This window comes from Sphaeramia orbicularis, chromosome 5 (assembly GCF_902148855.1).
Source record: "Sphaeramia orbicularis chromosome 5, fSphaOr1.1, whole genome shotgun sequence".
NCBI classification, from domain to species: Eukaryota; Metazoa; Chordata; class Actinopteri; order Kurtiformes; family Apogonidae; genus Sphaeramia; species Sphaeramia orbicularis.
Window position 1 is genome coordinate 9,217,055 of NC_043961.1, and position 16,848 is coordinate 9,233,902.

The 16,848-nt window shown below is 38.1% G+C and overlaps 1 protein-coding gene across 2 annotated transcripts; it reads right to left on the reverse strand.

Annotated features, from left to right (window-relative positions):
- Nucleotides 1-2,628: 2,628 nt before the first annotated feature.
- On the reverse strand, nt 2,629-15,782 carry tfe3b (transcription factor binding to IGHM enhancer 3b). Of its 2 annotated transcripts, none has more exons than XM_030133782.1 (9): nt 15,614-15,782; nt 12,525-12,750; nt 11,246-11,470; nt 10,360-10,455; nt 9,518-9,629; nt 9,342-9,398; nt 7,590-7,665; nt 6,598-6,745; nt 2,629-4,930 (listed from the first exon to the last, which is right to left on the reverse strand). In XM_030133782.1, exons 2-9 carry the CDS (start codon nt 12,714-12,716, stop codon nt 4,442-4,444), a joined length of 1,395 nt encoding a protein of 464 aa, XP_029989642.1. In that variant the 5' UTR covers nt 12,717-12,750; nt 15,614-15,782; the 3' UTR covers nt 2,629-4,441. The 2 variants fall into 2 exon arrangements, with proteins under 2 accessions (XP_029989642.1, XP_029989643.1); XM_030133783.1 differs by having other exon boundaries at nt 15,609-15,782.
- Between the last annotated feature and the right edge of the window lie 1,066 nt (nt 15,783-16,848).

Sequence of the window (16,848 nt, forward strand, 5' to 3'; positions counted from 1 at the left end):
ATCATGCCTAGTGCCAACAGTACAAACCTGTGGGGGCAGGGTTCTGATCTGGGGTCGGTTCAGTTGGTTCAGGTCTGGGTTCAGTAATGTTATGAATCAGAAATTCCAGAAATAAATGATGTGACGTTGCATGTGGTTATCAAAGTGATGCTATATTCAAAGCTAAAGCTGCTCCGATCAAGTACTAGAGTAGGACAATGGCTTTTTATTCAGCAATTTATCTACGAGTGCCCTCAGTGCCCCCCCCCCCCCAGTTAAACACTACTGCTTTGATCAGGAATTGAACCCTGATCATCTGTGTTGGGTCTGTGTCCAAAGCTTTACCTACTGAGCTAGATAACAAATGTACTCTCTGTCTCACAGGAGTAAAACATGTGGCCCGGGGGCCAAATCTGGCCCGCCAAAGGTTCCATTCCGGCCCGCGGGATGAAAGTGCAAAAATTAACCTGAACAGTCAAGGTTGTCCAAATCATTTTGGTTCAGGTTCCACATACAGACCAATGGGATCTCAAGTAAAAATAACAACACAATAAACCCATAAATAATGACAGCTACAAATTTTCTTTGTGAAAAATTATGTGGAAAAAATAACATTACACTGTGAACATATTTACATTTACAAAACTATTCTTTCACAATAAAATGCAAATAAATGCATAATAATAACAAAGATGAACAACCCGAAATGTGCAATTTTAATAATATTCTGCCTGTTACTAAATGTTTTGTGCATTTATAGATCCATTGTGATCTTTAGTTGTGTTAATAATAAGAGATGTAATATTGTAGAAATTATTCAAATTTTAGTTCCAAATTCCAAAATTTTAACAATATTCTGCCTGTTACCAAATGTTTATGGAACACTGTGTGTAAATGTACATGTATAAATAATAAGTCGAGGCATAATATTGTTTAAACTGCAATAATGTTTCAAATGAAATTTCAGTTTTTTCAGGTTATTCACATCGTTTTTGTAAAATGTAAATATTTTCATAATTTAACTGGGGGGGGGGGGGGGGTACTAAAACAAAAAGAAATACTTGGATTTGTCATTATTTATAGGTTATTAAGTCATTATTTTACTGGTCTGGCCCACTTGAGATCAAATTGGGCTGAATATGGCCTCTGAACCAAAATGAGTTTGACACCCCTGCTCTATCTGATAGAAGTGGTAGTAAAAGGCATTAGAGCCCATGCTTTTGTGAATGACTGCATTAAGAACCACTGAACTCTGCCAAGTATGGTTCCATTCTCCAAACCCACACACTCCCTTCTGCACATGTTCAGTTCCATCGAGGTCAAAACTGGATGTTTCAGCAACAGAATGGAACACATCCAGGATACGACATGTTGAAACTGCTAAGAATTTAGTTTTCTGATTTACAATAAACCAAAACAAATCATTTGCATTTGTTTGTCTGATGCAGCCAAACCTCTTGAAACTAAAAACCATTTTCTGCAAATGTTTTTCATGATAGTATTTGAGATTAAGTCCAATTTAAGGGTGTCTGAAAACTTTTTTCCACTACTGTATAAGGCAGTGTTTTTTGACCTTGGGTGGAGTCACCTCAAATTTATAGTAACTGATAAAAAAAACAAAACAAAAACAAAAAACCTACAAATAAAAATCTCTTTTGACAGAGACAATCCCAATCCATGCCAGACAAACTGTGAGTGTGAAACTGAAGCACTGCGGTTCTGTTTATCTGTCAAATGTTCATTGTGGTCGGTTTCAGATGCTGCAGCTCTTTCATAATTCATAGTTTGAGTTCTTGTTTGTTCAGTGTTAATTGTCAGCCTTGTAAATCCAAGCTGGACTGACTGTACGTATCCTGACCAAGGAAAATCAAATTCTCACTTTGTGCAGTAATCTACACCTGGCTTTACTGCCTCTGTCCCGAATAATATACATTATATAGACTAAATGTCCTCTAAAATTAGCCTGCATTTGAAACATAGGATAGAAAACTATTACAGGATCAAAAACAAATTAATTTGAGCAAAAAAATGTCTGTTTTGAATGTCTGGGGTCAACAGAAATGTGTGAAGTTAAAAAGGGATCAGGAGTAAAAAGAGATTGGAACCATTGATATAATGTATGAGCGTAACATTAATTTGATGGAACAGTTTTGTCTTAAAAGTGGACAGACACTAGTACCTCGTCCTGTTAGATGTGTTATTTCCTGTGATTATAGTCTTTATATAAACATAGAATTAAAGAATAAATAATGAGCCCTAAAACCAGAATACCAGACTAAACCCCTGTTCTTCTTCATTTGGACATTATTTGGACTCTTGTGTCCTCCTCAGACCTGTGTGCTGCCGTCCTCCTGGCCTGTCTCTTCTGTCACCCTCTGGACTGTTTCCTTGCTGCCGTCAGAGGCCTTCACCTTTGCTCCGCCTCTCTGTGCTCGTGGCTGTGCGGCTGCGAACCCTCCACCCTGCAGCCCCTCCTGGACGTCACCCACCACTGCCACATCTGCGGGGGTCTGGGCGCACGCTGCATCATGTGTGACTGCCCCGTCTGCGACATCTGCCTCCAGGCCACCGAGTGTCTGGACCTGGCCATGGAAATATCTCAGATGCTTTACCACTAACACCGACCGAGAATAAACAACCACCACCTCCAGAACCAATAGTCATCATTTATTTGTTAAAATCCTTTCAAAGCCAACTCTGAGGGACAAGACACAAATGTTACCTGTCGAACAGCTATGGTTAACAGTCCTCGTTAGCACTTGAATATATGTCAAGGTAAGATGTGGTAAATATTGAGAGGATACTGAGTTTGAGCAGAGACGGCTGTGGGGGGATGGGGTGGGGTGGGGGCATGGGGACGTTCTAAAACAGAAGGAACAACACAAGTAGCTGCACAAGTGCCATGAATGAACAGGACTCTGAAAATGTTCCTCCATGTCAAATGTCAAATCTAAAATACAGATGTTTGGGGCTGCTGTGATTGTTTTCATGTTACCTTGGCTCAAAGAACAGTTAAATACGCTGAAACAGTTCAAATTCAAGCGCATCAATAACTGACAAGATGTGAGAAAAAAAAATACAGTACATCAGTGTTTTAAAAAAATCTACACACAAATGCAGGTACTTTTTCGAACACACATTCATTAATTAACTCTACATGAGGCTGTGTTAAGCATCTGACAAATTAAAAGCCTTTTGTTGACTTTGTGGCTATTTTATAGGTTAATAATTGCACACAACAAACAGTTGCACCTTATTGTTACAGAGGTGAGGCTAGTGGTTGTTTAAAAAAAAAAAGAAGTTAAAATTCACCCTCAGAATTCATACTAGAATGAGCAATAATGCAGTATTATTCTGTATATATCATCAAAAAAAAAAGAAGAAATGAAACAACAGAAAAAAAGCCACATTGTCGGTAAAGCATGCTAACCAGTAAAAACACTGTGATCACAAAGGTTAATGGAGACAAATGATCACTGACGACACAGATATTAGTCGGAGAAACCTCTTATCAAAGTATTATTCAGGTATCAAAAAATATGTAAGGAACTACAGTACTACTGTAAAAGGATTCAATTGTTCTGCATTTCTAATGCTTGCATTTCCATTGATTCTGTGAACATACTCAAAAATAAAACGCTGATTTGTAATCTGTAGCTACTCCAGAAGAAGTCCTGCTTTGGCTAACTAGCTGCAGCAGCAAGTGAATCTCCACTGCTCTTAAGGTTCATTACAAATACATGCAACCTGGGCATTAGCTGTCGACTGTGTGGAATAGTAATAAAAACAGACAAAAGCTTTTCATAAAATGCATAGACTGCCATAAAATAAGGTGCAATAGAATTGCTCAAAATAAAACATTCTTATGTACAATATGCAGTAAATATTTCACAATGTGCCAATTCACTTTACAAAGATCCCTTCTGTAGCTGCTGGTGAAACAACCCAACACGGATGAGCATGCAAAGGCTATTAACAAACCCTGATTCCAGTTAGTTGAAAAAAACACAAATAATTCCACATACACTGTGTCTTGGCATCTCTTATTATTCAGTTTGTTATGCCATTGTCGTCGTAAAAAAGAAACCTCACAGCTTTCTTGCCTACATAACAAATTCAAGCAAACTTTATATCCCTCTTAAATCTCTGAAATAATCTTAAAATCTATTAAGATTGCATTATTTTCTTAATTCTAAATCCATGCCCCTATGATACAATATTCCATTTGAATACGATTGCATGTATAAACCCAGACGTGCTGATCTGGTCTGATCCGAACCGGAACAGTTCAGTCTGTATGGCAAAAAAACAGGATGCAACATTTATGTGACTCTGACTCTTAATGTTAGCTACTGAGGCTCTTCTAGATTATTCTACAGTTCTATAAATAGACTCATGTTATTTGAAGACAGACTGCATTCTCGTCCCTACAGACAGTCCCCCTGACAGACAGCACTGCTCATCACAAGTCCTCGTCCATGTCAAGGCTGCTCCTGCGACTGCTGGTTTTAGAGGCACCTGGAGACAAAGGGGAAAACAGGGGCTCGCCCACCCGCTCCGGGGACAGGGTGCACCCCTCGTCCATTAAAATGTCTCCCAAGCCCACGTCCGGGTAGAGTGCTGAGGCGGAGGCGTCGTCCAGCTCTGCAAAGCTCAGGCTGCCCAGGTCCAGGGGGCTACTGATGGTGACTCCAGCGGGAGAGTCTGATGAAGGTGGGGACAGGAAGGAGGTGGGCAGAGTCTGTCCAATGGCTGTCACACCTAGACTCAGGAGGTTCTGGGCAGGGCCTCCTCCTCCTCCTCTTCCTCCTGCAGCTGTAGGAGGCAGGGCCTGGCCGCTCTGTGGGACCGACTGCTGCTGCTGCTGGAGCATCGAGGGGTCGGAGGTCAGACCGGGAGAAATACTGGAGTTGGTGTTGAGACCGTGGATCCGGGCCTGCATTTCCAGTTCCTGAAATGAGCAGCACATACACTTTCAAATAACACGTCCTGGAAGGATTTCACAGTACATTTTCCACCCTTCATTCATTCACCATGGAACATTTGGCTTTAATTCAAGGTGAAAGCTGAAAGGACTAATGGCACTAAAGTGCACATTCTTTGGATTGAAATATTGTCAAACACTTCCCACTTTTACACAGAGATCCGGAAAAAGGCCAGATGGTTTTTCCACCACTGACTGATTTCCGCAGCCAAAGGAGGAACAGAGGTGAGACAAGCTGGACTTTTACACAGCGGACCTGCATTCACCAAACAAAGGGGCGGGGACACAGTGCACATATGGAGACACTGGTATGGATTCTGTGGCACCAGTGTCTCCAGTTGCACCCGCTGTCTCTCAGGCGCCGTCATCAAAATGTCACACCTTGGTTGCGGAACCAGAGGTGTTCCTTTTCCCTAGCGTTCCTGAATCCTGATCCCACCTTTCTCAGGGCTCTGTTCCTACCTCCAGAGGAGTTCCAGAGATGTGATAAAGGTGGGATCAAATGATCCACCATTTTATTTACTCAGACGTTGTTATTAAGTAGAAATATTCCTGTAACTGAAGTGCTGTGGAAAAGGGGCTATAGACCAGGGGTGTCCAGTCCTGGTCCTCCAGAGCCACTATCCTGCATGTTTTAGATGGATCCCTCTTCTAACACACCTGATTAAAATGATCAGCCTATCATCAAGCTCTGCAAAAGACTGATAATGACAGTCAGGTGGATTGGAAGAGGGAAACATCTAAAACATGTAGGACAGTAGATCTGGAGGACCAGGATTGGTTGGACACCCCTGCTCGAGACTGTTCAACTTGGCTGAAAAAGCAGAGGTGAAAGAAATATCCTGTTCTTAAGTGGATCAATAGGACACTGTGAGAATACTCCAGTACTAATAAAGGCTCAGTATTCTAGTCAACATTCAGTCCTTGTCTGTGTTTCATTTTTATATTTAATGTTTATGGATTCATTTTACTGCTGTATTGATGTGTATGTTTATTTTTACTGCACTAAACTGTTAAGGCTGGGCTCATTTCAACACCATTATATCCTGCTGGTAGTTCAACCTATAAGAATCCATTATTTTCTAGCTGAAGGTTGAATGTAGCTGAAGGTTGAAGGTTGACCGCCTACTGGTTTGGTTCAAACCCTGGATCTAGTCATTGGGAGGCGACAGCATTAACCACTGAACTAACATGCCACCTTTGGGCTTAAAAATCTCCAACATTACTAGTCACACAGCTAAAAACTTAACTTAACCTTGCACCTTGCAGTGCCCACATTCCTGTTTTTGGGTTGTACAAGTGTAAACTGAATTGTATAAAAGCTTCAGAGACGTCACCGCTGTAACTCTGTCCATTCGGTTTCAATGGGACAAAATAATGCTCCATATAAAAAGGCAGAAGTGAAAACAGTAACAGTTTGGTGTTTGAATGGTTTAAATTGCCCCATGTATGAAAGAGGAATTATGTGTCAAAAAAACCCCAAAAACATACAAATCATAAGGAGAAAAACAGTGGGGACAAAAACCCTGAGAGTGGTACTGTCTGTTATCCTGTTCAATCATGAGACAAATCTGTAACTTCTTCTAAATTAACTGGAAGTCACTGTTAACCACAGCGGACCAACATGGACCAACCTGAATGCGTAACATTAGACTGTGGTTTGCTTGTTCCAACTTCTTCTGACGCATCTCCACATCCTTGGCTCTCTGCTGCTCCTTCTGCAGCTTCCTGATGTAGTCCACAGAGGCCTTTAGGATGGTGCCTTTATTCCAACGCATCTCACTAAAGCACAGAAGAAAACAACACACCTCTTACAAATAAAATTGCAGGAATGTAATGTTTAAAACTCACCTAAAACAGTGGCTCCTAGAAAACCACAGATGCACTCATTTTCAATTAAATGGACTGACTGACTGAACTTATATGGTGCATTTTCTTCACCTTCATGGTGCCCAAAGCGCTTTACAATTCCTCACATTCACCCATTCACACACACACCACTGGGCGACTGCTGTCATGCAGGGCACTGCCTGGCCCTACTGGGAGCAATTTAGGGTTCAGCGTCTTGCCCAAGGACACTTTGACATGTGGACAGTTGGAGCCAGGATTCGAACCGCTGACCCTTTGGTCACTGGACGACCCGCTCTACCAACTGAGCCACAGCCGCCCCAATTAACATACATTTCATCACCCATACACTGTCTGTGTTTAATTGGATGTAAGTATAGAGGTGAATGTATCAGGTAATGCCCCTGTGATCATACTATGTCTATTTGTTTTTTGTTTGTTTGTTTGTTTTGATGATGCCTATGTCATCATTATTTGTATTTTTTTTTTTTTTAATTTATAACGAACAAGTGATGTATTAATGTTGGCTGTTTTATGTCTTGTTTCTGTCACCTGCCTACGGACTGCAGATGAAAAGTAGTTATTTTTACTAATTCTGGTATATTTATATGGGTGTATTTTTTATACAGCAATGTTCACAAATGTGCATGGTCCCTATTAAATAAACCAATAAAATAAAATAAACAACATACAAATATTCTAATTTCTAGTTTGTTAAATGGTACTGGATCAATACTAACAGCCTAATAATTAAAAAAAGACAGGTAGTTGCTCTTACGGATCACTGGACTTGGGTATCAGAGTACCAAGCTCCTTTATTCGGTCATTGATGTTGAATCTCCGTCGTCTTTCAACTGCAAAAAAAAAGTGAGAATGTTAAGGAAATGACACCAGAGTGAAACATTTAATTTGGTACAAATGGACACGAGAAGTCAAAAGTGTAGAAAGTTACAGATATACCGTATTCCTTTTTTTTTTTTTTTTTTTTGTTCTAAGCTTTTTTATTACATATTGAGTCATCCACAAAAGCATAGTACAATCTTTTTTTTTTTTTTATACCCAAACTCACACTGAACATTCCCACCGTGTTGAACCATAAAAAAAGATGATAATTAACAATACTAATAATAAATAAATAAAAAATAAGGAACTCAGATAATAGTCACAGACTCGCATTATACTGTATTACATTTTAATTGTTTTAATTATTCCGAATGGTTATTTAATGACACAAATATTCTGTTTTCTATTGCTATTAATCACCGTTGTTTATCTGCATTTTTTCACAGCATCTAAACTGTACAAACAAACACACTGCTGACATTGCTCTTCCACTCTGGAAAGAAAAGATACCAAATTCACGTCAACGAAGCAGTTAAGATTTATGTATTTATATTATATGTTTTTGGTGTTGTTTTTTTTTAGTTTATTTTAATATCCGAGATTGCTTATACTGGTATGATAATTTGTAAATACGTATTATTATATTTGTATATAAAGGAATAAGGATGTGTTATATTGTTGTCATTACTATTATTGTTGTTGTTATTATTATTATTATTATTATATTGATATTCATATAAAATAATAATTGCTATTTATATAGAGATCATAAGGAATAGAGATTGGGGGTTGAAGTATATAAGTTTTTACTTCTTCCTACTCCTTTTCAAGCATGTTTAATTTTATTTATTTTATTTGTCTCTTTTGTTTACTTACTTATCAACCTTTTATGTATCATTACTGATATTTTGCTGGTTGGTTTTGTTTTGATTTCACTGTCTACATGTTCAAAATAAAGAATTCAAATCAAATCACATGAATGAGTGTCTTATTTTCTGAAAATATGTCAAGGAAAAATATTTAGCTTCCATTAAGACAAGTGTTTTTTGCAACACCTAAAGCAAATGAAAGTGGGAATATTACGCTGATAGCTGTCAACTACATTTTATAATCATGTAAAGTTGGAGTTTAATCCCTTTACATTAACTGCAGTTCAAACTCCTCTGTTACGATTTAACTGCAGTTATTATGGGTCACAAAAATAAAGATTACACTAACCTTGACCATGAAAATATCAATTACAAGTATTATACGATACAAACTCCAACCTCCAACCCACAGTGTGCAGAAATCTGAGGAAAACCCTGGTTTCATGATCAAGCGGATCTGTTTTGCATTCATTTTCCAAATATTGCAATAACGCAAGTCCAAAACAATGCAAAAAAATGAAATGTTTTTAGTTGAATGACACATAAAAAGCCACAATCACACCTAAAAATTCTGCAAACAGAGGGAAAACCCTGTTTCCTGTTGTAATTCCTTCAATTATTCTTGAAGTTTTACTGTTTTCTGAATATAATATTTTCATCACCTCTGTTTCCTGTTTTTCTCTCAACTATTAAGCAAATCAAACCTTTACGTTAACATATACTGAGATTAAATAAATAAAATAAATGGTACAATGCTAGGACCTGCATTGCACATTCAGAAAAAACTTAGAGTGAGACTTAGAAAAAGCTCAACTTACTGAGGTTATGGTTGTCCTTCTTCTGCCTTTCTTTTAATAGTGCTTTGGCATCTGCATCTGAAAGGCAAATTCAGCAGTTCACACCATGACTCAACATGATATCCATCTCTACAAATATTTCTGGTGAAAAATGAAGCAAACATGTAAAATAAAATGCAGTAGTGTTATAATAGTACCTGTAATTTCCCTTTTAATTTTTGGAAGGTCAGCAGGGCAGGAGTTGCTGACCGTGAGAGTTGGTGCTGCCATTCCAGGGCTGTGGTAAACATCCAACAAATTACCTGGGAGCTACAAGAAAACACAACATTAAGGACAAGCTTTGAGTAGACGTCATTGTTTTTCTGAACTGCAAAACAAAAAATCTTCCCCATTCCAGCATGAGATTTTAGAGCAAACATTTCCTCAAGTTCAAAACAGAAGCAATGCTGGATTCTGTTCCAACAGACACAGACAACAACTAAAGTCAAGCATTGCAATTATATTTTAAAACAAATATTCCCTTTTTAAGGATAAAACACATCAGTTTTCTATGGCCCAGTCATTTTAATACACAGGGCTGAACAACAAAATGAAAATACAAAAATACATTTACCTCACTGTGCTTCTTTTTCTTTTCCTCCAGCAACATCACCATAAGTGTCATTTTCTTGAGTTTGCGACAAAAATATGACCAGCCCTCTGTCTACCTGATGAGTCAGTTGTTAACCTGGCAGCTGCACAAAATACTTTTTAGCAGCACACTTTGTTTCACTGCTGCTGATCTGCTGTCCTCTGATCGCTTGCCCCGCCCAGGCAGCACTTTTGTGACGAATAGTAGCCGAGTGCCAAAAGTATATATTTACTCCTACGACAACACTGAATTTCACACATAAAAGAGACGGCCCATTCAAAGAAAAAAAAAAAAAAGTAGGCTTGAGCTGCTTGAGCATAAAAGTTTTGTCATTGTACAATGTACCAAAAAGAGGAACCTAAACTTAAAAGGAAGTGCTAGTGGTCAAATTAATAAAGCTCATCTTACCGTGCTGGGCAGCTGAAGACCCGAGTCAATCAATGTAATGATGTCATCATTAAAACTGGATTCAAGACTAATGATGTCGTCAATCACATCATCAATCTAGATCAAACAAAGGAGGGAAGGGGTAAAAGAGAGTAATTAAAGCCCTTGGAGGTGAATGTTTGAAAGTGAATGTGTGTTTAGTATACAGTATATTTATTATTCTCTTGGTTTTTAGAGTTATTTATTTAGGACTACCTCATCAGTATATTTTATAACTTACTTTATTGCAGGTGTTTTTGTTTTTTTTTTAGTGTTGACCCTGCATCAAAATTTCATTCTGCAGTGCATCTCGAATTTAATTTTACTGAATGACAATAAAAGTGCTCTATCTATCTATCTATCTATCTATCTATCTATCTATCTATCTATCTATCTATCTATCTATCTATCTATCTATCTATCTATCTATCGAATCACATGCATGTATACTTTGCACTTTGAAACGTTGAATACTGAAACATACTCTATAGGGGTTGAATACCACAGTCCTGCTCACTGAAACTGACAGAAAACCTCTGATTTCAAAAGGCAGAAAAGTGTGCAGGAGAAGGGCCAGCATGGTTAAACTAGTGGTGCAGTATTTAACATCATATTGTGACACCAGGCCGGCAAGACTGTGATGACAAAAGGCATGCATCGTCACAGTGGGACTTCTGGCTGAATCACAGCCGAGCAAATGCAAAGTAATTAAATACGAAGTGAGCAAAATGCTAGAAATGTAACTTCTCCAAAAAATGCACTCTATGCTGAAGAAAGGCAAAGCTTGACGACGTTACATAATCTGCAGTTCCAGTAAAACAAACCCACACACTGACACCTCTGATTTAAAATCAGGACTTTCCCGTACTTCCTCTTTGTTGGATCCGATGTTAAGCAGAGCCATAGGACTGTTGGGGGCGCTGCTGGCAGTGGGGGCAACTTCAGGGGCAGAACTGGACTGTGGCACGGGGGACACGCCCAGGGTCTGAGTAACCGCCTTATTTCCCAGAGTGGTGGAGAGGTACTGCTTCACCTGCTGCCTCTGAGCCTGCTGGATGTGGTACTTGGTGGGGTTTTCCAAGTGGGTCTGCACCTAATTGTATAAAGAGAAGTTAACGGGTCAGGTTAAGGGAACACGCACATTTATGACAACAAAACGATTACGATACCCCTGAAATCTACCCCTTCGGCCAGAAACAGGCCCAGGGGTACAAATCTAAGTTTCTCTGATCCTATTCTGTATGCACTCGTGTTAGTTTATGACTGTGATGTTTAATAAATGCTTGTATTAAAAATATGGGAGTTGTTTTCTAGACACATTGATCCTTATGTCATAAAACGATCAAGAATTGAAACAGTGTCATTTTAAATCTGTGTCAATAAGTCCAAACATTTCCAATATATTTTCCTACAAAAATTCATGGGAAGGAATGCTTCTAGGACCAAAAAAAGAGTTTGTTCGAGGTGCAATTTGCAAAAAGGGATTCATAAAGTAGATACCAAACTGGAAGAAAAACTCCAAGGCACTCTCTTTAAACATTAAAATGCCTTTTTTGCCATGGCATGGTCATACCTAGACCTAAAAAACACTTCTACGTGTTTCAGCTTCAACTTCGGCAACTTTCGGCTTCAAGTCAAACTGACATCCTGATGAAGCCGAAACGCGTAGAAGTGTTTTTTAGGTCTAGATATGACCATGCCATGGTAATGAAGGCATTTTAATGTTTAAAGAGAGTTTTTCTTACAGTTTGGTATATTTTCCTACATTTTGACAACAGTGTAGCTTCATATGTTAATAAACACATCAGAGGCAAGTGTAAGTGAATTTCCTATGGAACCACATGTTCAGCACTTTGGTGTAAACTTTGTCAAAATCAGTGACAGTTTGATGAAACCGTGTCATCGAGCACATTTTAAAATATTTATGGTCAAACATTTTATTTTATGCAGTCATCATCCTTACTATATTTAAATACAAATACCTATTGAAATATGTAACACAAATTAATATAGGTCATATATGTACAAAAGTAGAGCTCACTGAACACCAAACATGGAACCACTGGACTGGACCCTAATACTCTATGTTCTGTACAGAATGATAAACATGCATGGATGGAACAAATGTGCAGAACAGATGCTCTTACTTTTAGCACTTCCACAGGCACCTGTGCAGGGGGTGGGCGAGCAGCGTTTGGGGGCAGTGTGACAGAGATGGCTGGAGTGGAGTCATTCGGTCGGAGCTGAGACGCAGAGGCCTGCTGCTGGGCCTCCCGTCGCTCCTGCTCCTGGGCTTGCTCTCGCATCAGCTGCTGCCGTAGCAGCACACGCGATGACATGGCTGCGGAGAGAGATTCGGATCTAGCGGTGGAGCTGAAAAAAATAAAAAATAAAAAAATCAGACTAGCCTCATAGTTAAGTCATGTTGAAGTTTAACGGACAGTGCATATAAACAAACACAATATGTGCCAATATGCAAAATTATAACTGAGGCTAATTATCACAGTTCCTTGCCCAGATGTAAACTATGGTGTTTTATGTAGGGACTAAAGATGGAAAATTGTTTCTTCTACATTGACATTGTTGTCTTTGTTTTATGATCTAGCAGAATGTAAAAAAAACAAAAACAAATGTAACAACTGGGACATGCATTTTTCTGTGGCGGTGTTCAATAAAAAAACGAAGTTGAAAAAGGGAAAAAAAAAAAACAAAACACACCATAGTTCACATAAAAACAGCACTTGGTTCCTTAAAGTAGATCATGTTATACTGCCAAACACTATCTGCATTCATATTCAAGAACTAATGAAAACGTACAGATTTACCGACAGAAACGTACAGATTTTACCTCCACAGTTAGTTTCTATTTCATGTGCTTTAGAGGAATTTAAAGGCTTATTATACAACCATCATGATCACAATACAGTTGTTTTAATCTTTGCATATCCTCCTGAGACCCAGGAAAGTGAAAATTTTACCTTTTTTTAACATTAAACAGTCATCTTGATTGGAAACTGCATAATGCAACAGTTTTTTCAGATACATTTTTAATATTTTTATTTTTTAATGGAATGTTCTTTGCAAAGGACAGCATTTTTTTTTTAGTAAAACTATTAAACTTTTGTCCCTTACAGAGGACCAAAATGCATTGCTGGGTCTCAGGAGGATATGGCTAAAACCTTGAACATGTTGTGACCTGCTAAGCAAACATTACTTGATCACTAAATGTGGAAACCCTCAATATACACCCTTCTATAATACAATGGGATGGTCATCTTGTCCTAATAACCTTTAGTACACTTAGTTAATTCCTGCACAAATTGAGGAAATTAGACATGTTCTCAAAACTTTGCGAGACATAAAAGTTCAAAGTTGCTGACTCCATACAAAACATATGGGTACAGTGAATCATCTGAATTCACTCTGGACAAGGTTTCCTCTATGAAACTTAGTTTGTGGATTCCATTTACTGACATTACCTTTCATAGAAAACATCAAAGTGCTTGTAAAGCTGGTATGCCCATTGGTATGCGTCATCTGCCACTAACAGCAATAATAATCTCACTAACCCCTGTGCTTTACCCTTCAATTACAAGAAAATAATATCAAATGAAACCCTAACAGCCCTCTTATTTCAATGGACAGCATCCCAGCTTTCTTGTTGAATTAGACACAACAGCCACCTCTAATATTAACCCTCGTATTATCCTTGGGATCAGTTTGACCCCATTCAATATTTATCATTCCAAAAATAATAGTTGATTTTTATTTGCTTCATATTTCATGACTTTTCCTAATTTGATGGGGAAAACCGATGAAGCATAAAAGTATCATGATGACATTTGTTCAATGTACTGAACACATATTACATAGACAGGCCTGTTGGGAACAATGCACCATTAACTATGATGACTTATTTATTTATTTACTGTATTTATTGTATTTATTCTACCATGTGAGATTGATTGTTTTGGAGATATGTGAGATATGTACACTTCAATTGCAAATCAAATTGCCCTTTGGGGACATTAAAGATTTTTCGATTAAATTTAAATCAATTCAATTACATGCACTGGTGTTCCTCTGGGGTCAGTTTGAGTCCCAGCTGTCTTATCTGTGTAAAAATGGTCAGTGTGTATGTGTCCTAACATCTTTACACCTGCAGGTGCAGAGGTGATACTTTTGAGTCAATCCATATCAGGGATGTGTGGAAAACAACTATTCCCACCAGAACTGTGATCCTTCTGCTGTTGTGAACATGTGGGAAACAGCTGGACTAATTAATGAACACCTGCCAACATGAGGAAGTCCGTGTAAACTTGGAGTTCATCATATCCAAGTCTGTCCAACTACACATGCCCCCCCTCTACAATTATCACCTCAAGTACAACATTGATAATAATAATAATAATAATAATAATAATAATAATAATAATAATAATAATAATGAACAAAGTGCCTGACACTAAAACTTGGTCAACATTTTTATGTAAATCCTTTTCTGGAGGCATATATCCCCCCTATCTTTAAGGGTAAAATGTGTTAGCGATATGTGAGGATAACAGGAGGGTTAATGTTATGACTGTATGAACCATCTGCCACTTACAAAACTCGCCCTAACCTCTGGTGTAACAGTGACTGGGGGCTTATGAAGACCTCTGTAAATAGATGTTATGCAACTAACACTTAAAGCCCCAACAATCACCTGCATCCATGCTCACTACGGTACCTGCCATCATCCTCACCTATGTGTACACTAAACTAACTTATGCCTGTCCCACTTACTTGGTGGTAATAAATATTTTTAATCCTTTAAGAGCTTCTTCAGACATGTCTATGCAATGACTGGCTTTCTTATCCTTAACCTTTCATCTCTTTCTAATGCATTTGTGATGAGCGCTAGCTAACCGTGCGTCGTTTGTTTGAGTTCAGTTGACAGCTCGGTGATGCTAGCGGGCCCACATCACCACGCACATCGTGAATATTCCACTCAATTATAACATTTACACCATTTCACAACTGGCTTACACTTATCCACCAAACAGCCAACGAGAAAAGCCTTGAATAAGTTCTCAAAAGCAGCGTCGTCTCAGTTGTTCTTACCAAAATAATGCGTCAGTAAAAATAGGAAGTTGTAGTTTAGCTAAGTAAACTACCTAGCTTTGAAGCCATTAGTTACCAAACAAGCTAATGCTACCTAGCTAACAGACGAAATAAGAGTGTAAACAAACCGTACTGTGGCAATAAATGTGTTTCACGTAATCACAGCCATAAATGCCCTTAGTCCTCCATTTTCTTCGTCATTTTCCAAACTCGATCAATAATTAGCCTGTTCAGCTGTCGCTAGCCCCGACGCCAGGCAGTGTTGTTTACCTCAGGCCGACGGGCTGAGGTCATCACACGGATTTGACCCGGAAGTTGTGGACAGCTGATGGGTTACCTTATTTATTTATTCATTTATTTATTTATGTATGTATTTATTTATTTATTTATTTATTTATTTATTTATAGTGAACCAATGAAAATACAAACTGTCAACGAGGATAGTATTATAGTAATACAAATGAAAATAAGTATAAAAAATAAATTAATATAAAAGTCGTGCGGATATATAAAGAAAGGCAAGAGCAAAATTTAAAAATACAAGGCAAATAATTAGGAATTTTAAATGAACATAAGGCGCAGAGATACGGCAGAGAGGACTTTGAATTAAAATAATAAAAACAAGCAATGTTCTGTCTTATTTTCATTGCAGTTTTTTTTTTTTTTTTTTTTTTTTTTTTTTTTTTTTTTTTTTTTAGGGACAAGGCAAATTCGTTGATAAATCCAGAAAAGGAGGGTTTGTTATTTCTCCATTTCGCACAGTGGATATGATACTTACCCAATAATAAAATTATGTTGATATCTGAAACAGATTAGGCCAATTATCCACATGAAAAATACAATTATATAGTTCAAAACATGGAACATCATTCTTTTTTAGTGAAATCCATTTTTTTTTAAATGTCTGACCAAAAACAGTATGATGCAGGACATAGGAAAAATAAACGTTCTAAGGCAGGGGTGGCTAACCCTGGTCCTGGGGAGCCGCTCCAAAAGGGAGTACCAAGGTTAAGTTAAGCTTTTAGCTGTGTGACTAGTAATGTTGGAGATTTTTAAGCCCAAAGGTGGCATGTTGGTTCAGTGGTTAATGCTGTTGCCTCCCAATGACTAGATCCAGGGTTTGAACCAAACCAGTAGGTGGTCAACCTTCAGCTACATTCAACCTTCAGCTAGAAAACAGTGGATTCTTATAGGTTGAACTTCCAGCAGGATATAATAGTGTTGAGTTGAGCCCAGCCTTACCAGTTTAGTGCAGTAAAAATAAACATACACATCAATACAGCAGTAAAATTAATCAATAAACATGAAATATAAAAATGAAACACAGATGAGGACTGAATGTTGACTAGAATACTGAGCCTTTATTAG

Bases quoted from the DNA above. Each gene is read 5' to 3' on its own strand.
- tfe3b (XM_030133782.1), bottom strand. From the start codon at position 12,716: ATGTCATCGCGTGTGCTGCTACGGCAGCAGCTGATGCGAGAGCAAGCC. The intron at 11,471-12,524 runs GTAAGAGCATCT...TTATACAATTAG, and splicing joins TGCCTGTGGAAGTGCTAAAA to GTGCAGACCCACTTGGAAAA. The intron at 10,456-11,245 runs GTACGGGAAAGT...TGTTTGATCTAG, and splicing joins TCGGATCCAACAAAGAGGAA to ATTGATGATGTGATTGACGA.